The sequence below is a fragment of the Aphelocoma coerulescens genome, chromosome 5 (genome assembly GCF_041296385.1).
Source record: "Aphelocoma coerulescens isolate FSJ_1873_10779 chromosome 5, UR_Acoe_1.0, whole genome shotgun sequence".
Classification (NCBI taxonomy): Eukaryota; Metazoa; Chordata; class Aves; order Passeriformes; family Corvidae; genus Aphelocoma; species Aphelocoma coerulescens.
In genome coordinates, this window is record NC_091019.1 from 2,300,226 (window position 1) to 2,321,039 (window position 20,814).

Genomic DNA, 20,814 nt, shown 5'->3' on the forward strand with positions numbered 1-20,814 from the left:
TCCCTGTCCCTTCATCCCTGCCAGCACGTGGAGCCCTGGGGCTTGTCCTCTGGGAATTTTGGGATGAGTGGCTTTCCGGGATGATGAGGGCAGTGCTGGAGGTGTTCAGCCCCCTCAGCCTGAGTGGGGGTTTGGGGACAGGAAGGACATGTCCTGCCCCAGGTTCCCAAGGCTGGGAGCTCCCCAGGGATGAGCAGAGCCACATCCAGGCTCCCATCCTGGGGGCACAGGGACATCCTCGGTGGGTGCAGCTGAGGGTGGCACCAGGGACACGCCACATTCCCAAGGATGTGGTGGCCTTTCCCACAGAGACACGGCACAGGGGGGCTTCTCCACACCTTTATTGTCCTCGGTGGTGGCAGGCGTGCCCGGAAAGGGACAAGCCCTGCCAGCCACCGAGTTGGGAACACCTGGGATTCCCATCCCAGCTCAGGGCAGCCGGGACAGCCCCACCTTGTTGTTGGCCCTGTCGAAGATGACGTAATATTCCCGGATAAAGACATCCCCCAGGATCCAGAGCTCGCCCTCCTCCGTGGGCACATCCATGCCTTGCAATCCCAGCGTGCAGTACCCGTTACTCTGCTCCGAGGATATGGAATGGGGTGGTCACCAGTTGTTGGATCCCTCCCTGTATCCCCACAGACCCGCTCCCAGTGGGATGCTCACCCTTAACACGTAGGCTCTGGGCGGCACCGGGAATTCTTTGCCGTGGATGTGGAAGATGAGGTCGGGAAGGTTCCTGGCGGCCTCACAGCTGATCTGGGGAGGACATGGGGGGGTCAGCAGCCAATCCAGCCGGGACAAAATTCCTAGGGAGCATCCCAAGGCCTCACCTCACCACTGGGGCTGGCGCCAAGGCGCCTCAGGAGGGTCCGGAGGGCCCGGACAGGAACAGCCAACAGCGTGGTTCCCGTATCCACAATGGCCTGGCATCCCGAGGAACAGGCCACCGGAGCCCCGTTGACAGAGACACTGGGAAGAGGGATGCAGGGTGAGCCTGGATTCCCCAAAACACCAGCTGGAGGGCAGGGAATAGCAGGAATACCTCTCCATGGTGATCTGCCAGTAGGTTTCTGCGGAGAGTGGGATCCATGAGATGCCTTGGGTGACATAGTAGGGATCGATGGCACCGAAGAGGACAAAGCTCCCACCTTGGCTGTCCCTGGAAAGGGGGATCCATCTGGGGTGGTTCCCATCCCGCCAACACCCCTGTTCCCATTGGAAAACGGGGCCAGTGTGAGGGAAAAGGGAGAAATCCTCAGCAGCTCCGGCTGGGATTTACCTGCTCAGGTAGACAGAGAAGAGATGCCTATCCACGAGGTTTTCTATCATCATGTTGTCGAAGACAGGGGTGGCTCCAGAGGAGGCGATGCTCGGGAATGCCAATCCCAGGATGCCGTCGAAAGGGGTGTAGTAGAAGAAATCCCCCGGCTCCGTCTCAGCCAGCCCAAATATCTGGTTGCGGACATTGATCCCGGCGACCTGGGAGAAGGGAGACAGGTGTGGATTGGGCACGATCCCATGGGATCCCACGGGATGAGGGGGCTGGAGCGCGTGGTATACGTTGACGGTGTCGTATCCCAGGACTCCGGTCATGCTTCCCGTGCCGTAGGCGATGAACAGGGTGTCGTTGGTGCTGAGGAACGTGGAGGATTGCGCGGGATTGAAGCGGTTGTGATTGCCTGTGGGGGTGGGAAGGAGGGGGATTGCCTGATGTCCCTTGGGAAAAGACTGGGCAGAGCCATCCAAGGCTCCCAAAGGACACATTCCAGCCTTATTCCAGACACCTACGGCAGGCTGGGCTGGAGCAGAAGACTGAGGGAACCCAGAGGTTAGAGGAACCGGTGTCGAAGACCACAGTGAATTCCTGGGGTGGGGTCCCGATGGAGATGGTGCCGAAGTACTCATCCTGTTGGAATGGGGTTGGGAAGGGGTCAGTGCGATTGGGAAGGGGAAAGGAGAATGAATAACGGGCCAATGGGATGAGTTAAAGGGATGGGGAAGGGACCAGTGGGATGGATAATGGGCCAGTGGGATGGGGAAGGAGCCAGCAGCCCCCCGTGCTCCCTGATCCCAGCTCCTAATCCCAGCCCCTCACATCCATGTAGTTCTCCAGGGGCTCCACGGCAATGCCCGGGAAATACTTGGCAGCCAGGTTGTAGGGATGCTGCTCCAGGTAACTCTCCAGCAAGCCCTGCTCCTGCAGCCTCTGCCGCAGTGACTTCATCCTCTTCAGCGGCACCCTGCGGACAGAGACCGGGATGTATCACCAGGATGCATCACTGGGATCGTCCCGCATCCCACATCCCTGTTTTGGGGACCCCCCCGGGGCTCACCTGGTCTGGATGCCCTGGGCCAGGCCCACCAGGGCAAGGAGCAGGAGCAGCTTCATGGTGGGAGCTCACGGAAAATGTGCCTCCAATCCCGGTCCTGCTCCTTATATCCCAGCTCCGGTGTTTGGCCGGAGGCCCCGATAAGAAAGGCAAACTGCTGCTGGGATGGTTATCAAAATGTCCTTAAGGAAGGCAGGGGGAATGTCAAGCCAGGGGATCTCCGTATTCCTGGGGGGAATTCAGGCCATGGGGATGTTGGGATGGGCAGGAAGCACTCCCGGTTATTCTGTGGGAGCTGGTGGGAATGCAGGGTTGTTTGTCCCCTGAACCCTCTAATTCCTTGCTGGAGGGTTTGAGCCGGACTCTTCCAGGAATGAGGCAGCCACAGCTTCCGTGGGAAATCCATTCCCAGGAATGCCTCACCACCTTCACAGGGAAGAATTCCTTCCCAATATCCCATCTAACCCTGTCCTCTGGTAGTAGGAAGCCATTCCCCCTTGTCCTGTCACTCCAGGTCCTTTTCCAAAGGCCCTCTCCAGCTCTCCTGGAGCTCCTTAAAGCACTGGAAGAGGCTCCAAGGTCTCTCCAGATCCTTCTCTTGCCAAGGCTCCATGAAGGATTTTCAGGCTGCCAGGTCCAGATCTTCCATTCTGGGAATCAGCCAAGACTTTCTCCTTTCCAGCCCCCTACAACACATCCCATCCCGCTTTCCTTCCTCAGGGATAATCCGGTGCTCCATCCCTTCTCTCCCGACATCCCCCATCCAGGCTCTTTGTTTCACTCCCCCAGCGCAACCTAGCATCGTATCCTTGGATTCTTCCACCCTTCCCAGCTGGGATGGGGCTGATTCCAAGGGAGGAATGCCAGCTCCAGCCTTAGGGAGCCTTTGATCTCCTCCAGGACAAGGTGACCCTTCCAGGAGCCACGGATCCAGCACGTGGTGCCATGACCAAAGCCAAGGTGCCCAATCCCACTCCGGTGACCTTCATCCAGAGGCATCTGGAGCTCGGCTTTCCCCCAGCTCATCCCAGTTTTCCCCCAGTTCAGGGATTTTGGATGTGGGAATGGAGTGACAGGACAAGAGGGAATGGCTCCAAACTGGGAAACGGGATACTGGGAAGAAACTCTGCCCTGTGAGGGTGGTGAGGCCCTGGGATGGATTTCCCAGAGAAGCTGTGGATGCCCCATCCCTGGAAGCATCCAAAGCCAGACTGGAATATGAACCTGTGGATTTTAGAGCCGCCAGGTTTTCCTCCTTTTTTTCTGGCCAAAACAGAAAACAAAAATACAAAGTTTTCCCAGAGCTGTAAATCCATTGAATTCCCAGAAGTGCCATCCCTGGGGATCAGGATTCCTGGTTTTTTCAATGGAAAAAAAACCCCATTTGCCCAGTTATGGGAAGTTTTAGGACAAGCTTTTTGTGCTGCTGGTAAATCCCATCAAAGCAGAACAATGGATCCAACAGGGATGACACCCACAGAAGGAAGAAGCTGTGGAATTCCAGACTGGAAAAAAACCCCTGGGAATTGCTATTTAGCACTAATTAAATCCAGAATAAAATCTGGGAGGATGGAAAAATAACCCCTTTTAAGGCATGAAATGGCTTCCTCCGAGAGAAATCCTGGATTTTCCCAACCTTGGTCGGGAAATGGAGGGAATGAGATGCTGGATCCTGGAATAAACCATCCCAGTGCTGGGAGCCCTTTGGATGGGAGCAGGTGGCCCGTCTGCCACAGCTTTCCTTGGCACCAGAGGGCACCAAAGCATGGGGAGATCCCAAAAACCCCCAGCTGGAAAGATGGGTCTGGAAGCTTTTCCTCCTGGTTGAAGCAGCAGGGGCTGGCTGAGGATTCCCAGGCAATAAAACCCTCCCAAAATTTAGGCTTTTACCGGGAAAATTCAGATTTTTAATGTCATTTTGATGTGGGGACACCCCTTGGGATGAATTTAACTTCCGTGGGAATCACCCTCTGGATCAAACAGGGATTCTCGGGACATCAAAACTTGCTCTGACAAAACTCCCTTAATTTTATCTCTGCAGCCTCCCCCCCTCCCCCCCCCAAAAAAAAATCCCTTTATGGACACAGATCTTATCTTGGGAATGGATTAAGGAAGTCAATTTTTCCAGGCCCTGTTCCCAGTTTTTCTTGTCCCTTCCCTAAAGGCTTTCATCACCCGGGTGCTTTATCGGAGCTGTCAGATGAAAGGAGGGAAAGCTGACGCTCCCGAGGTGTCAAATTTCTGGGATTGGATCAAAAACTATTTAATTAACTTATCGAGGAAGCCCAGGGATGTTGGCTGATCCTTGTGGGAATGGAATTCTGCAGGACCTCGGGCTGCTCAGGTCACCTTTTCCTACCTGCTGCGGGTGATTTTGGCTGTGACTAAGACGCCATCCGAGGGAAAAAAACCTGTGGAACCATCTTTTGTGGGAATTAAGGATATTAATAAGCAGATAATGGGAATACCCTTCCAAAAGCACCTGTTTATCCCAAATTCATTTCTGGAGAACACTTTTAAATGGGTATTTTCCCATTTCTTCTGTGCAAATCCAAACACAATTTCGCCCCTCTCCTCAAATCTTACGCTTTGGTATAAAACCAATTAAACATTTTCCAGCTTTTCCAGATCTGTGGAAACAACTCCAAAAGAAGCCTGGAAAATATTTTTTTTTTCCTTTGGAAAGTCAAGTCCCTTTTTTTCCCCCGTAGCACTGGGGGTTTGACCTGGTTATCAGCCACGCTGGGAACAAATTGTCCTTGATTTACCTGGAATTATTTGGGATCATATGACTCCCGTTTGTTGCACAACAGCTCTCAGGTGACGGGATCAGAGGTGCCTTTCCCAGATCCCGGCACTTCTGGAACAGCTGGGTGACCTTGGCCGGCCTTCCATAGTCTCCTGAAGGAGCAGAAATCATGGAGCTCTTCCCCTGCCTCATCCTTGCTTGGGTTTTGGGAATGTGGGGTTACAGCTGGAAAAGTGGGGCATTTTCCAAGCTTACTTTGGGAAAGTTGGATTTGTAGAGTGGGTGATGGGATCGGAGCTTTCTCCGGAATATTGCTGCTTCATGTGAGGAGGAACTAAGCAGGTATTCCAGAGGAGTTTGCTTTGACCTCTTGGATCCAGCTGGAAGAACCTGACATTTTATAATGTGCTTTCTAAACCACTTCCAACCTGGTCTTGGACACTTCCAGGTATGGGGAAACAGCAGCTTCCCTGGGCAACTTGCTTCGCCACCCTCACAAAGAAGGATTTATTCCCAATATCCAACTTTAAACCGCCCTGTGTCCGTGTGGAGCCTTTCTCCCTTTCCCTATCGCTCCACGCCCTTCTCCAAAATCCCTCTCCAGCTCTCCCGCAACTCCGTGCACCCCGAAAACGCGAAGGATATAATTCCTAGAGCAGCTACAGCTCGGGGAGAGCCCCGCGGGCAGCCAAAGAACGATATCGATTAAAAAATTCCATTAAATTGGTCCCTGCTCCCGCCCCCCCCCAACATGGCGGCGCTGGGCGGAACCTTTCCCCTCACGCTCGGAGGGGGGAGGGGCCTGCCCCTCCCGCCCCGGCGTGGCCCCGCCCACTTCCGGTTAGAGCCGGAAGCCGGAAGCGGCGGCGGGCGGAGGGTCCCCGTGGCGCCTCGGTGAGTGCGGGAGAGGGCCGGGAATGGGAATAACGGGAATAATGGCGGGATAACGGGGATAATGGCGCTGCTCCCGCCGCCCGCTCGCTGCACCTCCGCAGGTGCGCAGCCCTTCGCGTCCATCTTTCCTGAGCGCCTGTGGATGCTTCCCAGAGCCCACCCCGAGCTTTCCCACTCGCAGCATTCCCGCTTTTCCCTCTCCAGCTCCATGAAATCTAGCTAATGATCCCCCTAAAGAACCAAATCGGGTGATTTCTGCCCCACACCTGCAGCGCGGGACTTCATTGCCAGTCTTTCCCTCGGACAGGTTTATCTGGATCGTGGATTGGGCAACCCTGAGCCTCAGCGTGGCTGTTGCGGCATTCCCGGCGTGATATCCCTGGGATGTTCCACCTGGATGAGAGGTAGAAGAGCTGGCAGCGAATAGGACGGCGCAGGTTTGGTGTGTTTCCTTGTTTCTTAGGGCATTCCCACCTTATTCCATCCCACCTCTTGGAATTTTCACCAGCCACGGGATGCTCGCTCAATATACCCGGCAGCTGGGAATGCTTGGGATAAACCATGGATGCAGTGCAGGAAATCCATAGTTTCCCTGGTCTTTTTTGGGATTCCACCGAATTCCGTGGCAGGAGGCTGGAATTAGGTGATCCTTGAGGTCCTTCCCAAGCCTTTGGGCATGGTGGGATGTGGCCAGATCCAGGTTTCCTTGGGAACCTGCAGTGGGATGGGATGGAGTCCAGAATGAGGCGGCCTCTGGGATGGGATGGAGGCATCCAGCTGGAATTTGCGACTCGGGGCTGTGGGTGGGTTTTTCCTTGACAGAACACCCTGGGATACACGGAATTCCATCCAGACAGGCTCGGGAAAGGGGAAAGAAGTCTTTTCCCGGGCAGGAATTAGTGGGAATGTTGCTTCTCCCTCTCGGTGAACGGAACCCAGCGCTGCTGCTCCAAGGGCTTTAACAAGCCTGGATTTCAGTTGGAAACCTATCCCCAGTTGGGCTTGGGGATTGATTTGCCTCTTTTTCCGTGCCCCAGGAATACGGGAGGATGGACACGCTGAGGAGCCGGACGGTGGAGGAGCTCCGGGAGCTGCAGGAGGATTCCCAGGAGATCGAGCGCTTGGCTTTGGAATCCCGGGAGGTTTGTGCCGGGAGGTGGCTCCGGGGTGTCCTCGGCGCCTTCCCGCGCTCACCATCCCGAACTCCGCAGGTGCAGGAGCTGCAGCTGGAAAGGGAGATGGCCCTGGCTGCCAACCGGAGCTTGGCCGAGCAGAACCTGAAATTCCAGGCGCCGCTGGAGACGGGACGCAGCGACCTCTCCAAGAAGTACCAGGAGTTGCAGGAGCTGGCTGGGAGGTGCAGGGAGCAGAAGGAAAAGCTGGGTGAGCGCTGGGGTCTTCCCCCAGGAAGGATTGTGCTTCCTGGAAAACCGATAGCCCGCTTTTTTCCAGCAGCTGGAGAGATGGAGGATGTTATTCCTCTTGGATTTCCCTCCTTCCACCAGCACTTCCCAAGCCCGTTCCTGTGGGATCTCTGCTGGTTTTTCCCTGGTTTCTGTCCTGTGATGGTGATTTTTCCTCACTTTTTCCCTTTTTCTCCCCTCGGTTTTCCCAGAGAAATTCTCAGCAGCGCTGCAGCCTCAGACTTTGCTGGATCTCCTCCAGGTGGAAAGCCAGAAGATTGAAGAGGAATCCGAGGTGAGTTTAGGGCTTAAACCCATTGGGAGTTCCAGTGATTTCATCCTCAAAGACTTGCAGTGACTCCCAGTCCCTAAAATCATGGATTACCTTTGGAGTGTGCTGGGTTTTCTCCAAAGAGCTGGATCCGTCCTTGCTCCTGTGTGGGTGCTGCTCCTTAGGATGTGGCTGGGAGGGACCTAGATCAGGATGAGGGAAGAGGAGGAGCAGAGGGATGCAGGGATGAGCCCAAGGCTGTTCCTCTCTTCCAGAAAATGGCCGAGAGGTTCCTGGAGGGCGAGGTGCCCCTGGAGACGTTCCTGGAGCAGTTTTCCGGCATGAGGAAGTTGTCCCACCTGCGCCGGGTCCGAGTGGAAAAGCTGCAGGAGATCGTGAGGAAGACGGAGGGATCCCAGGAGCGCGCCAGGGACTCTCAGCCTCCTCTTCCTCCTCCTCGTCCTCCTCCTCCTCCTCACGTTCCCACGGATCCAACAAAACCCCTCCCATCGGGATCTCCGGCCTTCCCTCTGCCCTACAGCCCGGCTCCGACCCTTCCGCCCGGCCCCACTGCCCACGGAGCGCTGCCTCCCGCCCCTTTCCCGGGATCTCCGGTCACCGTGGGACACGTGGCTTCCTCCCAGCCCAGCTCCCAGGCCACCTTTCCCTACCCGCTTCCTCCAGCTCCCGGATATCCGGCGGCTTCTGCTGCCGACTCTGCGCCGGGGTATCCCAAATCCACCTCGGGAGGCTTTTCCTGGTCTCCATCCCGGGCCCCGCCGCAGCCCTTGCCCTATCCTGCTCCCCATCCCTCTCCTCCCCCTGCCAGACCGGGGTACTCTCCCTACATCCCGCCTGGAGCAGGGAGACCGCAGTGTCCCTACCCCACTCAGCCCCCTCTCCCGAATTTCCCGATCCCAGCACAGGCTCCCTATCCTGGGCCTCCCCCAGCCTTTGGATACCCCCCACCTCCAAACCCTCAGCGTCCTTCCTGGCCTGGATACTAATCCAGGACTTCCAGGGAGCATCCTGTGCTGATTCCTCCTCTTTTGGGGACTGAGGAAGAAGAGGGATCCCAGAGCGTTGCTCCTGGATCCGCCGGTGCAAAGGAATTACACGGGATAAGAGTCGGGCTCCGGAGGTCGGAGCGAGAGGCAGAGCCAGACCAGCAGAAATCCTGAGAGGAAAAACCTCCAGGGAAACCTTGGAGCACCTTCCGGTGCCTAGAGGGGCTCTAAAAGCACTGGAGAAGGACTTGGACAAGGACTTGGAGTGATGGGATGATGGGGAATGGCTTCACCCTGTCGGAGGGTGGGTTTAGATGGGATTTGGGGAAGAAATTCTTCCCTGTGATGGTGGTGAGGCCCTGGAATGGATTTCCCAGGGAAGTCATGGCTGCTCCATCCCTGGAAGTGTCCAAGGCCAGGTTGGACAAGGCTTGGAGCAACCTGGACCAGTGGAAAGGGATTGGAAGTGGCTGATCCTTCAGATCCCTTCCCACCCAAACCATTCCAGGGCTGGCAGTGGGAGTTGGTGATTCCCACCCGGGCCTGGGCAGCCTCTGGTATTCCCAACCTCCTGTGTGGTTTTTCGGGCTCCTCCCGTCCCCCCTTCTCAGGAAACACTTGGAAACGGAGGGAATGACAAATGGTGGAAATGGGATTTGCTTTGCTCAGCACTTTATCCTACGAATCCTGCCTGTATCCCTGTAAGTTATTTATAAGGAACCATTACTAATGGACTAGGACGAGGGGTTGGTGGAAGCAATTCCATCCCTGGCATTAATTAGAGTAATAAAACTGGATGAATTAATTGCACTCCGGAGTCATGGCCGCGGTTACTTTGGGAAGCAACGGAACATCCGGCTAAGGATTGATCCTTTTATCCCTTCCTGGCATCCACCTTCCTTTGGATCCTATCAGTGAAATCTTTCACCCCCTTCCAGAACCACCTCCAACCCTGTTTTTCTTGCTTTTCTTGGGGTTATCTTTGGGATAAAAGCCAGGGAAAAACATGTTTCCCTCTACTGCTTTTCCCTCCTCACTGGGAGCTTGGAATCACACTGGGATAATGGAGGGAAGAGGACGAGGTGTAATTAGTACAAAACCCCAATTTTATTCTACTTCTTGGTCATTAAATATCTCAGACTCATTCCCAGTATTCCCACCCTCGCGTCCCTCTCCTTTATCCATCATCCCAACTCTTCATCCTGGTTTGGAGAAGCTGGTGATCCCACTATTCCAAAGGGCTCCTTGCACCCCACCTGCCTCTTAAATTCCTATAAATAGCTTTAAAAGAACCCAAAAGCCTCCTTTTCTCCCATGAGGAGGCTGGGAAGCGCTCCTGGAAGGGCTCTGGAATGCCGGGATATCCCCCCCACAGGGATCAGCTCCTTTGGGAAGCAGGGACTCACACCCTGCGGGCAGAGTGCAGGTCGTAGTCGCTGTCTGAGGAGTTATCCGGGGGGTTGGAACGCCGGCATGCTGCTTCCAGAGCTGTGGAGGACACGGATGTGGCCTGTTGGATGCACTTCCATGGAAAAGGGGCGGGGAGGAGCCGCTTCCAGCACTTACCTGGATAAGCGGAGACCTGGGAGCTCTTGGGGGGGGGCTGAGCGTAGTCGTTGTCCCCTCCGTGTCCCCGAGGCCTCGGCGCTGTGCTGGAGCGGTGGAAAGACACTGGGAAAAACAGTGGGATTGGGATTTTTGGGGTTGGAACAGAACCTTGGAGGGAACATACCCACCCCGGGAAGGGGCTGAGTAAAACCGGTGCCTGCTCCAGGCCCGGATTCCCTGGATGAGTTACATCCCAAAAGGAAATGAGATCCAGCGCCCTTGTGCCAGGATCCGGGGGGAACAGCCTGCCCAGACCCCAAATCCACTGCCAGGAACTCTAAATCCCATTCCCAGCCCCTCAGGGAGCTGCTCCTTACCCGTCTGGTTGACTCCTGTGGGGCCGATCCACTGGCGCTGCTTCTTCTTGGAGACTGAAAGAGAGGGGGAATTGTCTCTCCAAGGATCTTCCTGATCCTTCCTCCGGCTGCTTCCCCCCTGCCAGCCCCATATGTCACCCCGAATAATCCCCCCCTTCCCAGTAATCCCCCCGCCCCAGGATCCTCCACCTGCTCTTTTGTGTCTGCTCGGAGCTTAATCCCTCTTCCCGCTCCCACACTACTTGTGGGACAGGCTTGGGGACAATGGGACAAGTCTGGGAAAAATGGGACAGGTCTGGGGACAATGGGACAGGTCTGGGGACAATGGGACAGGCTTGGGGACAATGGGACAGGTCTGGGGACAATGGGATAGGCTTGGGGACAATGGGACAGGTCTGGGGACAGTGGGACAGGCTTGGGGATAATGGAACAGGCTTAGGGATAATAGAACAGGCTTGGGGACAATGGGATAGGCTTGGGGACAATGGGACAGGGGGATCTGTCAGGCTGAGCAGCCAAATCCCACCCCCCAAGGAGTTTAGGGAAGCATCCATGGAGCTGCCAGCCCTGAGGGGACACAGGGGGATGGCGGAGCGGGAGGAGGAGGAAAAGGAGGATGAGGATCCCAAGGGTGTCCCCTACTTCTCTTCATCAGCTTCCGGTAGGCAGGAGGGCCACAGATGAGGACAAGGATGAGGAAAAGCAGCAGCGCCAGGCAGATGCTCACAACGGTTCCAGCAGATGTCCCGGCAGGAAGCGGCTTCGAATCCTGGCCTGGGAAGAGCATGGATGTCATCGGATGTGCCCAGCTGGAGGTTGGCACCAGGGTGGGAGCACCCATCACCCTGCCAGGAGCCTGAATCCCACGTGGCATCCACCCCCATCCCTGCCCACTCCAGAGGTGTGGGAATTCCAGCTCCCAGCACCGCACGGATCACGTGGCTTACACACGACTCTGGTCCGGGAGCAGCTCCGGATGTTCCCGAGCTTGGGCTGGCAGAGGTGCAGGGGGCCGACCCCACAGGTGACTCCCGTCGAGGGAGGCTCCCGGATTTCCGTGCTGGAAGTAAGATTCCCGCAGCCCAGCTCCCGGCAGATCTGCCGGCCACGCTCGGCTCGCCGTGCTGCTCCGGAGTCACACAGATCCTGCCACCGTCCTGCGTGGAATACCTGGATGTCCCCTTCACAGGGAGTGGGGCCGGCCGCCAGCCTCCGCAGGGCCCGCGGCTGGGAATCTGTGGGAGAGAGGAGCAGATCCATGGGGAGAAGGGTTGGATCCCCAGGGAGAGGTCAGACCCACGGCGAAGGGTGAAATCCACAAGGAGAAGGGAGTCAGATGCACGGAGAGGGATCGGACCCATGGGAGGAAGAACCAGATCCACAGGGAGAGAGGAGTCGGAGCCCCAGGCAGACAGGGATGAGATCCACAGGGATGAGAGATCCACAGGGATACCGCTGGCACGTGCTCCTCCTCCTCGTCCAGCACAGGCTCATGGCATGGGGATGCTCCCGGCATCTCCCCTCGTGCCTCCCAGAGCCAGGCATGGAGGAGCTTCGAACTCTTCCCATGGGAAATGCAGCATGGAAGGTGGCTCTGCCAGCTGCCCCAGCCCGTTAAACCCCCCACATCCCACGGCATTCCAAGCCAGGCCAGATGGAGCCTGCTCCGAGCCTCGTGGCTTGGCTCTCCATGCCACGGAGCTGGCACCGAGCTGATCTCCAGGGAAACGCTCATGGAAAAGGACAGGGAGAGGCCTGTGGCAGGGAAGACGTCCAGGGCCATGCCCGAGGCAGGGAGATGATGGGAGCAGGGAGATGGAAGGTACTCAGGGAGCTGCCCGCAGCAGGATGCTCACAGCCTGCTCCCTGCCTGTGTTCCCCACTCCCAGCTGGAATTTGGGATGCTGCCACGGCTGCTCTCCCTCCCCAGCGCATCCTCCTCTGCTGGGAACTGAGATTTCCTGTTTTGCCCTCGCACCCCAGAAAGGAAGAGCGGGAGTGGGTGGATGGGGCCCGTGGGGCGGGCGGGGATGGGGCTGGTTCCCTGCTCCGGCCCCACAAACCCCCAGGATATCCCACCGGAGTGGGAAATCATGGGTGCTCCAGGACCGCTCTCACCTGAGCAGGTGACGAAGGCGGGCGTTTTCCCCCGGGAGCTGGTCCTGTTGAAGCAGTCCGGCAGGAAGTGGCTCCCACAGGAATCCACTGCCTCCCACCGCACCGGCAGGTGGATCCCCGGATCCGGCTCGCCGTGGCTGTTCCCAGCGGTGCCGCAGCGCAATTCCCGGCAGATGAGGGTGGCCAGGTGTGGCCAGATGTGCGGGACGCTCGCCACGGCCCCCCACAGCCCCTGCTTGTGCAGCTCCAGGAAGCCGGAGCAGCTGAAATTGCCGTCCACCAGCCGCAGCCGGGGGGGTCCTGCAGAGGGAGTGACGATGGAAGAGGAAGCATTACGGATCGGGATGGTGTTATTTTCCATGATTTAGTGGGAAGTCCCCACGTTTGACGCTGTGGGTCCCACAGCATGAGGCACTTACCTGTGGGCTCCGGGGTGGTGGCCGGGGGTGCCGGTGCGGGCTTGGGAGTGGTTTTCACCGCCTCTGGAATGAGAAGAGATGGGGCCACGTGGGCATGGATGACCCCTAGGGATTGAGGTAGCCGGGCTGGGGGTCCAGGCTCACCTCTGCAGGAGACAATGACGTGCTCCGTGCAGTTCGCCAGCTCCCAGTTGCATCCCAGCAGCTGCAGTGGCCTCTGGCACCTCGTGGCCTGCCTGAGCGGCCCCTTCCCACCGAGAGTGATGAGCTCCAGGGACTCAGAGGAGAGGGGGCCACACTCCAGCCGCTGGCAGATCCAATCCAGGTCGTCCATGCTCACGCTCTCCCTGCAAATTTGCCTCCATTGGTTTTCCCAGTTCACCTCCAGTATCCCAGTGCAGCGGCAGCCACCTCTGGTGAGTCTCAGGAGGGGCTCTGCGGGAAAACACCGGGAAAACACCATCATCAGGGGCTTCCTTCCCTTCCCCGGTGGCTTTTCACCCTGGGAATGATGGAAAAGCCCTTGGGGGGGGGGGTCTTGGGAAGAAGCAGCGCAAGGAATGGGAGCGTGGAGGGGTCGAGGGAAGGTGGGGGGCTGAGCTGGGACCCCGCGGCTCCGCTTCCGGATGATGCAACTCCAGCGCCCGCCATGCTCACAGAGCCGGGGGCAGCATTCCCGAGGAGCCGCTCCCCAAATTCTCACCTCCAGGGATCCAGGTGGCTGCTCCACGGTCAGGGACGGCTGTGGGAAGGAGCGGAAATGGGGTGTCAATCCCACGTCCCACCCTGGGCAGTCCCGAGTTTGGGACAGCGGCTCCGTCGATGGTTGTTTTGGGGAAAAGGGGGATTTTGTGGGAAAACTGGGACTTCTGGGGGGGAGAAAGACGATTTGCTGCCTCCCCATCCATCTGCTGGGGGATCTCTAGGGCTGAGAAAAGATGGAGGGACCTGCTAATCACGGCTAATTAGCCCCGCTCCTGGGTGGAATGTTCGGGAACGGCGCCATGTGGACGGAGGGAAGGGCAGGAGCCGGCAGGGAATGAGGATGGGGAAACACCTGGCTGCCCCCAGCACCACTGGCTCCATCTTGGGGACCCTGGGGACCCCCAGAGTGGTGGGGGGGTGGGGGGTCACCAGAGTGCTGCCCACCCCGAGCCCCACACTGTGGCTCACCCAGGGTGGAGCCGCGACTCCACAGAGCCGATTCCGCCTGGAGTGGGAAAACCGGGGGGAGGGGTTGTGCCACGAGATTTGAGGGCTGTGCCGAGGTCGGGGCGCCTGGTACTCACCCCATATTCCCAGCAGGAGGCACAGGATGGGCAGCTGGGTTGCCATGGGCTCCGGTGGCGGGATGGGGGACACGGGGGGCTCCGGAGGCTCCGCCGCCTCCGCTGCCCGGCCGGGAGCAGGCGAGGGAGGGGGCCCGGGCAGGAACCGGCTGTTTTTCCTCCCTCTGTGGTTTTTTGACGTCACCTCTGGGCCCCGTTTGAAGGCTCCGTTGCCTCCCCGGGTCCCGCCAAGCACGAGGGGAAAGGGCTGAGACACTTGTGGGGTGCAGCTCCCGCCAAATCCCGGGATGTCCACAGCTCTGGGAAAGAGAGGTGGTGAACATATCCAGTGCCCAGGGAGATTTGGGGGTCTCCGACCCCCCCGGGGCTGCAGAGGAGTCGATGCCCATCCTGGCATCCCCTAAATCCCCAGGAATGGGATGGGGGAAGGTTTTATCCAGGCACATCCCGGGTTCTGGCATTCCAGGGACACCCTACACCCCTGCAAGGGCACGTGGGGCACCAGCGATGCAGGAGCTAGGGAGGGTAGAGGCGTTGATTGATTGTGCCCTAATTAATCGCTCCGAATCCAGGTCAGGCATGCTAATGAGGCAGCTGTTTTCCATTGACCCCGCGGTGTTCCTGCTGGAAGGAGACACGGATGGAGCTTCCCATCCCGTCCTGCTCCACCATCCATGGATGCTCCAGTCCCCAAGCCTCGAGCAGGATCTCAGCACCTGGGTGCTCCCTGTAGCCACCACTTGTTCCCACCCTGGTTATCCCAGGGGTGCTGCTGATCCTGGTGGGAGCAGGCCCGGTTGGGATATCCCACATGGGAGTCCCGCAGCTGCTCCCCCACCCACTTTGGCTTTGAAAATTCCCTGGAAAAGGGGTGCGATTCCTAGGCCTGCTCCTACAGGACTCACTGGAGGGTCCTCAATCCCCCTAAATCAACCTGAAATTTGGGATTCACCCCAAACATCCCAGGGTACCTCTAGGAAAGGTCCTGTTATCCAGGGGGTGTGACCCCCACGGATATGGGGCTCCCTCAGAGCCGTGACTGCCTCTGGAGGCCGTGAGATCCCAGGGATGGGATTTGGGCTTGGATTGAGCATCCGCCTTGCCTCGGGCGCTGCGAGCCAGCTCAGCATCCTGAGCGTGCCGTGGCAGCAGCTCCAGCAGCTCGGGATGATTGGAATCTCTTCCCGGGGGGGAGTTTGGGGGGCGCTGGGAAGCGCTGACAACGCTGCCTGCCGTGAGGAGCCTTCCAAAAAGCAGGAGCTGCCTTTGGAGTGAGCGGGAAGGGGCTCGGTGGCTGTCAGCACGCTGCCGGGATGGCGGCGGTGGGGAAAAGGGGGATTTTCCAGGCAGGAGCGGCTCGGAGGAACGGTTGACGCTGATGTGGCTGTGTGGGGGTGGAGGTGACACCTCGCCTGGGGGGCCACGGGCGGGCTTGTCACACTCCAAAGGCATCGGAACCTGCAGGGAATTGGTGCCCTGCCGGGAATCAGCACCCTCAGGACACTGCTGGCCCTCTGGACATTGGGATCCCAGCCAGGACATCGATAGCCCCTGGACTTTGGGACCCCCCCCCCCCCAGGGCATCAGAACCACCCTCCTCCAACTCATCCATCCCCCCAGGCCTGCCCATGCCACAATCCCGGCCATCCCAACACCATCACCTCCCTCCCAGCCCCCTCTGGCACCCGGGGCCAGGAGCGGGGCTGGGGCACCCCCCGTGCCCGCCCCGTGCCCGCTCCGCTCTCGGCCCTCGCCCTGTGCCCTTTGTTGGGGTTTTGCTGCTATTTTGGGATTTCCTCCGTTGTTGCGGCTCCTTTGTGCGGGGCCTCTCGCTCGGCAAACAGCTGGAGGATGTGGGGGGGGCCCACATTTTCCACTTGGGGTGCGGCTGAACCCCGACCTCCTCCCCGGGGAGACAGAAATCCGGTGGTGGGGCTGGGGCAGGAGCAGCCGGCTTGGGATGGGTGGCGGGAAGTGGGGTGAGGGCTGGGGGGTCCCAATCCCGGGGTGATGGATGGGTGCTGTGCCCCCTCCCAGCCGGGAGCACTCCCGAATCCCAAAGCTGGGATGTGGATGGATTGGGAGATGCTGGAGGGGTTGGGGGCTGTATCCCACCCCTATAGGGCACCATCCGGTGGGTTTGGGGTGGCACCTTGGTGTCGTCCCTTCCAGCATCCCTGGAGCCCCCCGGATGGGATTTATGGACAGCATGTTCCTGGGATGGGGACTGTCCCAGCGGGGTGTAGGGAAGCTCCGGGGGGACACGAGGGACATCCATGTCCCCCCTTGCTGCGGTTTAATTTCCACCCCCAGTGCTATGGAGCTGGACCAGGGCCCTGCCGCCCCCTTCCCTGCTCCCGTGGGTTGGGAATGGGATATTTGGCCATCCTCGGGTCACCTGGTGGACAAGTGGGAGCACGTGGTGGCCACTCCTATGGACAAGGGACATGGTGGGAAGAGCTTTTAATGGTAGCGCGGAGGAGATGGTTGGAGAATTCCAGAGAAGACAGCTGGAGAATTCTGGGAGATTTGGCCTCTGGAGTGGTGGGACAGGCTCAGTAGGCAGAGCCCTGGATGTCGTCGTAGTCGCTGCCCTCGGAAAAGTCGGGATCCTCCGGGTGTTCCCCCAAGGGACAGGATGGATCTGACCAGCCTGCGGAGACAGAGCCGCTCAGGAGGATTGGGGAGTTCCCGGAATTGCCTGTGTCCCCCCCTCCCGCACAGGATGCTCACCAGGATGGGAGGAGGGGTCTCCGGGGGGCTCCGTCTCCTGCACGTTCTCGTACCACTCCCCCGAGGAGGTGCTGGAGCTGCCGTCGGGATCGGGATCTGCCGGAGCCGCAGGTGCCCAGGGCTGGGAGGGCACTGGGGCGGGCGCTGCCAGGGGAACTGGGGGAACTGGGAAGAACAGGGTCACCGACTGGCACTTCCCATCCCTGCTCCCACTCCATGGGGTCCCATTTCCTCACCGAGGTTGAACCCATCCCTGTCCCCACCCTTGGGGTCGCTCTATCCCCGCTCCCATCCCTGAACCCCCATTCCCTCCCCATCCCTGTGGTCTCTGCATCTCTTGCTCCCATCCTTGGACTCTCTCCCCATGCCTGCTCCCATCCCCGCTCCCACCCTGCCCACCTGCGCTGTAGTCGTGGCTGGTGCCTGCCGGGTCCCAATGGGTGCCCTGGGATGGAGGGGGAATGCTGCCATTCCAACAGGGCTCCGTGGATGAGGATGAGGATGAGCTGGAGGAGCCGCGGAAGGCGGGGCTTGGCCTGGCCGGCTCTGTGGGAACAAGGACACCAAATGTGGGAACAAGGATATAGGAACGGGGGGTGGCCACCCTCCCGTCCATGGGATAGAGCCCCCTCGTATCCTACCATCCTCAGGGAATGGCTCCATCCTGTCCTGGCTGCGTCTCAGAGGGAGAAGATCGTCCCTGGGATGCCGGCGCAGGGAGTCTGCAGGAAGGGGAGAGGGGTGGGGGCATCCTGGGTGACAGGGATCCCGGGACAGGGTGTCAGGGATCCCAGAGGAAGTGGGATGCTCACTGTAGAAGGTGGAGAGGGCGACAGGAGGCTTGCTGCTGAACTCATAATATTCAGAGTCGGAATCAGAATCCTTGGAAATGGCTGTGACCAGCAGGTCTGGGGGGTGACAAGGCGATGTGGCATCTGTCACCAGCCGGGACCTCCTGCTCCACAGCCCCCGGGGGGACCTGCCAGACCCACCTGATCCTTTGGGAAGGCTGGTGGGAGTCTCCCTGTAGTCCTTGGGGATGCCGGAGGTCGCGTCGGGGCTCTGGGATCTGTGGGTCCCCAGGACTGACATGGGTATTCCCAAGGAGGACGTGGCTGTGGGGACAAGGGGATGCACCCACTCCATGGCTGAGCTGAGCCCGAAAAGTGAGGATTGTACCCCAATTCCAATGTCCGGATCCAGAATTTCTTACCGCTCCTCTTCCTCAGCCTCAGCAGGGCGGCGGAAAAGGCCAGCACGGAGAGCAGGAGCAGCGCCGCCAGCACCAGGCACAGGACAAAGAGGGGACTGTCCAGGGCTGGTGTCCCCAAGGCTGGGGTCCCCTCCTCGGCTGGGACAGAGAACGGACACAGCCCATCCCACATAAATCTTTCCCCTATGGAATTTCCCCCCGATCCCAGGGAACGGCCGCCGGGGGCTCGGACACTCACCGTGCCGGACCGTGACGTTCCCGGGAGTCACCTCAGCCGTGGGCGTCGGCGTCTCCAAACCCTGGGAGCCTGGAAAAGGCGGGGGCAGGAAAGGGATGCTTGGGAGAGGGCGGGACCCAGGCCGTGCCTCACATCCCAGCGGGAAGGATCCCGATCCCTTACCGTTGCAGATAACCCCGGCGGCCCAGGACTGGTAGCACGGAGCGGATTTATTGAAGGCCCAGCGGCACTGTGCCAGCGAGGGCTGCAGGCTCCCGCACAGGTACACCATCTTCCCGGGAAGCGTGTGTCCGAAGGAGGGCCGCTGGAGCGCGTTCCCGCATCCCAGCGTCCGGCACAGCACCGTGGCCTCCAGCTCATACCAGGTGCTGTTACACACCGTGCTCCAAATGCCACGGAAAAACACCTCCACCCTGCCGGCGCATCCGTCCCGGCCTCCGGAGAGCCGCCACTCCTGGTGCTCTGCGGGAAGAGCGCAGGGTTCGGGACGCGCCGCCCGCATCCCCGGCTCCGGAATATTCCAAACCCACCTGAGCAAACGACGCCGGCGTCCTCCTTGTGGCTGCAGTCGTGCTCCGGCGCGGCCGGACATTCCCAGAGGTGCCGCTCGTGTCCCTCGCACCCCACCTCATCCCGGAGGATGGGGCCGTGCCCGCGGCCGAAGGCGGCGTTGCCCTGGGCTCTCACGGCGTGGCCGCACTGGAGCTGGCGGCACACGACGTCGGCGTCGGGAATGTCCCAGCCGTCGTCACACACTGTCCCCCACGTCCCCTCCTGCTCCAGCTCCACGCGGCCCTCGCAGCGGCTCCGGCCACCCGCCAGCCGGAGCGCTCTGGGATCTGACAGATGCACCGGGAAGGGTGAGCTGGCCTTGTCCCAAAAAATCCCAAAATCCCAAAGAGTGGGCGTGAGGATGTCCCTCGCCCTCCTGCACTCACCCGGTGTCACCGAGGTGTTCCCAGTCGGAGTAGTGGGAGCTCCTGTCGTTTCTGTGGGGGATGTGGGGAGAAAGGGCAGAGGGATGAGGGGCTGAGCCCCCCAGGATTCCCAGTTTGGAGGGGTGTATCCCAATCCCACCCAAACATGGCCCAGAGGATTCTCCCAGCTGTGAGTGGCACACTGGGAATCCCCCCAAGCTCTGGCAACGTGGTTACAGAGCTGTTGCATCCCAAAAATCAATCCCTGTGTGCCGCAGGATGTTTCCCAGGGCTAAATCCCGGTGTGGGATCTGCAGGGAGAATTTGGCCTTAAATGTGGGAATACTGGGACACAACTCACCAGTGGAAGAGAGAAAATTTGGGATGTCATCCCGCATACGTGTTGTTCCCGCCTTCCGGTTGATCCCTGCGGACACAGAGGGGCTGGACCTGCCTGTACCCACCTGCCTGCACCCATTCCAGAGCCACAGGTAAGTGGATGATCCAGTTATCCCTAAAAATTCCCGATTTGGCTCCTCCAGGGGGAAGGATTCACCCCCGGAAGTGCGGCACCCAGGGGGCTGCTTGGGTGGAAATCCTGGGAAGAGCCACCAGAGCTGGTAGGGTGTGGATTGGAGTTCAAATGTTCAAGGAAAAGGTCAGGGATGAGGGGAGAAGGTGGGAATGAGCTGCCCCAGGTGGAGACGGAGGTGTGAGAAGGGCGGAAATGGGGTGATGGGGCCATTCCCCCATCGATTGGAGGCCTCAAGGCAGCTCCTGGCAGCCATTTCAGCAGCCAAACCATCCCAAATCCTGCTGGGATGGGGGGGGGAGACAGGAGGCCTCACATCCCAAAACCATCCACAGGGTACACGAGAGACAGGATGGGCTTCAGGCCCTGAGTGTCACCCCATTCCCACAGGGATTGTAGGTGGGATGGCTCTGAGAGCACTTTTAAGGGCTTAGGGTCCCCTTTTAGGGGTTCCCAGGGTGCTTTTGGGGGATCCAAGGGGGCCCTAACCCTCAGGAGGATCCCCAAGCCTTGGGATACCCTTGTAGGGGATCCCTTTCCCTCCATCCCAGTGGGTTGGAGGTCAGCATCCTCCCCCCGTGACACCCACGTCGGGGACCCCCCAGGACCCCCGGTGCTCCCCATCCCAGGAAGGTCCCCGACCCCCAAATCAGCGGCTCCACCACCCCGAGGTCCCAAGAGAGTGACGGGAAGGGCCAGGATGGGGACGGTGACGTACCTCGTGCAGGTGCCACAGCAGAAAGAGCCACCAAGAGCAGGCAGAGCCCCCCCAT

General features: G+C 59.3%; 4 protein-coding genes across 5 annotated transcripts; 1 reads left to right on the top strand and 3 right to left on the bottom strand.

Annotated features, from left to right (window-relative positions):
* Positions 1 to 333: 333 nt before the first annotated feature.
* LOC138111080 (pepsin A-like) lies at positions 334 to 4,756 on the bottom strand. Its single transcript, XM_069016276.1, has 10 exons — positions 4,693 to 4,756; positions 2,337 to 2,561; positions 2,099 to 2,243; positions 1,792 to 1,909; positions 1,564 to 1,682; positions 1,283 to 1,482; positions 1,046 to 1,162; positions 834 to 972; positions 667 to 759; positions 334 to 579 (listed from the first exon to the last, which is right to left on the bottom strand). The coding sequence occupies exons 2-10, from the start codon at positions 2,390 to 2,392 to the stop codon at positions 430 to 432; spliced, it is 1,137 nt and encodes a 378-aa protein (XP_068872377.1). The 5' UTR covers positions 2,393 to 2,561; positions 4,693 to 4,756; the 3' UTR covers positions 334 to 429.
* A 1,173-nt stretch (positions 4,757 to 5,929) lies between these two features.
* On the top strand, positions 5,930 to 9,467 carry VPS37C (VPS37C subunit of ESCRT-I). 2 transcript variants are annotated; one of them, XM_069016279.1, is made up of 6 exons: positions 5,930 to 5,976; positions 6,284 to 6,418; positions 7,014 to 7,118; positions 7,188 to 7,359; positions 7,592 to 7,674; positions 7,926 to 9,467. In XM_069016279.1, exons 3-6 carry the CDS (start codon positions 7,026 to 7,028, stop codon positions 8,655 to 8,657), a joined length of 1,080 nt encoding a protein of 359 aa, XP_068872380.1. In that variant the 5' UTR covers positions 5,930 to 5,976; positions 6,284 to 6,418; positions 7,014 to 7,025; the 3' UTR covers positions 8,658 to 9,467. The 2 variants fall into 2 exon arrangements, with proteins under 2 accessions (XP_068872380.1, XP_068872379.1); XM_069016278.1 differs by having other exon boundaries at positions 6,284 to 6,413.
* A 321-nt stretch (positions 9,468 to 9,788) lies between these two features.
* On the bottom strand, positions 9,789 to 15,860 carry CD5 (CD5 molecule). Its single transcript, XM_069016119.1, has 11 exons — positions 15,421 to 15,860; positions 14,409 to 14,707; positions 13,823 to 13,861; positions 13,264 to 13,554; positions 13,120 to 13,182; positions 12,701 to 13,000; positions 11,530 to 11,817; positions 11,225 to 11,356; positions 10,583 to 10,636; positions 10,224 to 10,328; positions 9,789 to 10,145 (listed from the first exon to the last, which is right to left on the bottom strand). The coding sequence occupies exons 1-11, from the start codon at positions 15,858 to 15,860 to the stop codon at positions 10,060 to 10,062; spliced, it is 2,097 nt and encodes a 698-aa protein (XP_068872220.1). The 3' UTR covers positions 9,789 to 10,059.
* A 1,026-nt stretch (positions 15,861 to 16,886) lies between these two features.
* CD6 (CD6 molecule) lies at positions 16,887 to 20,814 on the bottom strand. The gene is given in 13 exon segments (XM_069016273.1): positions 16,887 to 17,061; positions 17,142 to 17,306; positions 17,541 to 17,687; positions 17,783 to 17,863; positions 17,954 to 18,049; positions 18,134 to 18,256; positions 18,355 to 18,492; positions 18,593 to 18,661; positions 18,755 to 19,061; positions 19,064 to 19,431; positions 19,531 to 19,581; positions 19,871 to 19,936; positions 20,760 to 20,814. Coding segments are annotated over 13 exon segments (1,764 nt in total). The 3' UTR covers positions 16,887 to 16,963.

Excerpts from the sequence above, each read along its gene's own strand:
- VPS37C (XM_069016279.1), top strand. The coding sequence starts at position 7,026 with ATGGACACGCTGAGGAGCCGGACGGTGGAGGAGCTCCGGGAGCTGCAG. Across the intron at positions 7,360-7,591 it reads GGAGCAGAAGGAAAAGCTGG|AGAAATTCTCAGCAGCGCTG; the intron begins GTGAGCGCTGGG and ends CGGTTTTCCCAG. Across the intron at positions 7,675-7,925 it reads AGATTGAAGAGGAATCCGAG|AAAATGGCCGAGAGGTTCCT; the intron begins GTGAGTTTAGGG and ends CCTCTCTTCCAG.
- LOC138111080 (XM_069016276.1), bottom strand. The coding sequence starts at position 2,392 with ATGAAGCTGCTCCTGCTCCTTGCCCTGGTGGGCCTGGCCCAGGGCATC. Across the intron at positions 2,244-2,336 it reads GCCCAGGGCATCCAGACCAG|GGTGCCGCTGAAGAGGATGA; the intron begins GTGAGCCCCGGG and ends CTCTGTCCGCAG. Across the intron at positions 1,910-2,098 it reads CCCTGGAGAACTACATGGAT|GATGAGTACTTCGGCACCAT; the intron begins GTGAGGGGCTGG and ends CCATTCCAACAG.
- CD5 (XM_069016119.1), bottom strand. The coding sequence starts at position 15,860 with ATGCCTTTGGAGTGTGACAAGCCCGCCCGTGGCCCCCCAGGCGAGGTG. Across the intron at positions 14,708-15,420 it reads TCTGAGGGAGCCCCATATCC|AGCTGTGGACATCCCGGGAT; the intron begins GTGGGGGTCACA and ends TCTCTTTCCCAG. Across the intron at positions 13,183-13,263 it reads CGTCATTGTCTCCTGCAGAG|AGGCGGTGAAAACCACTCCC; the intron begins GTGAGCCTGGAC and ends TTCTCATTCCAG.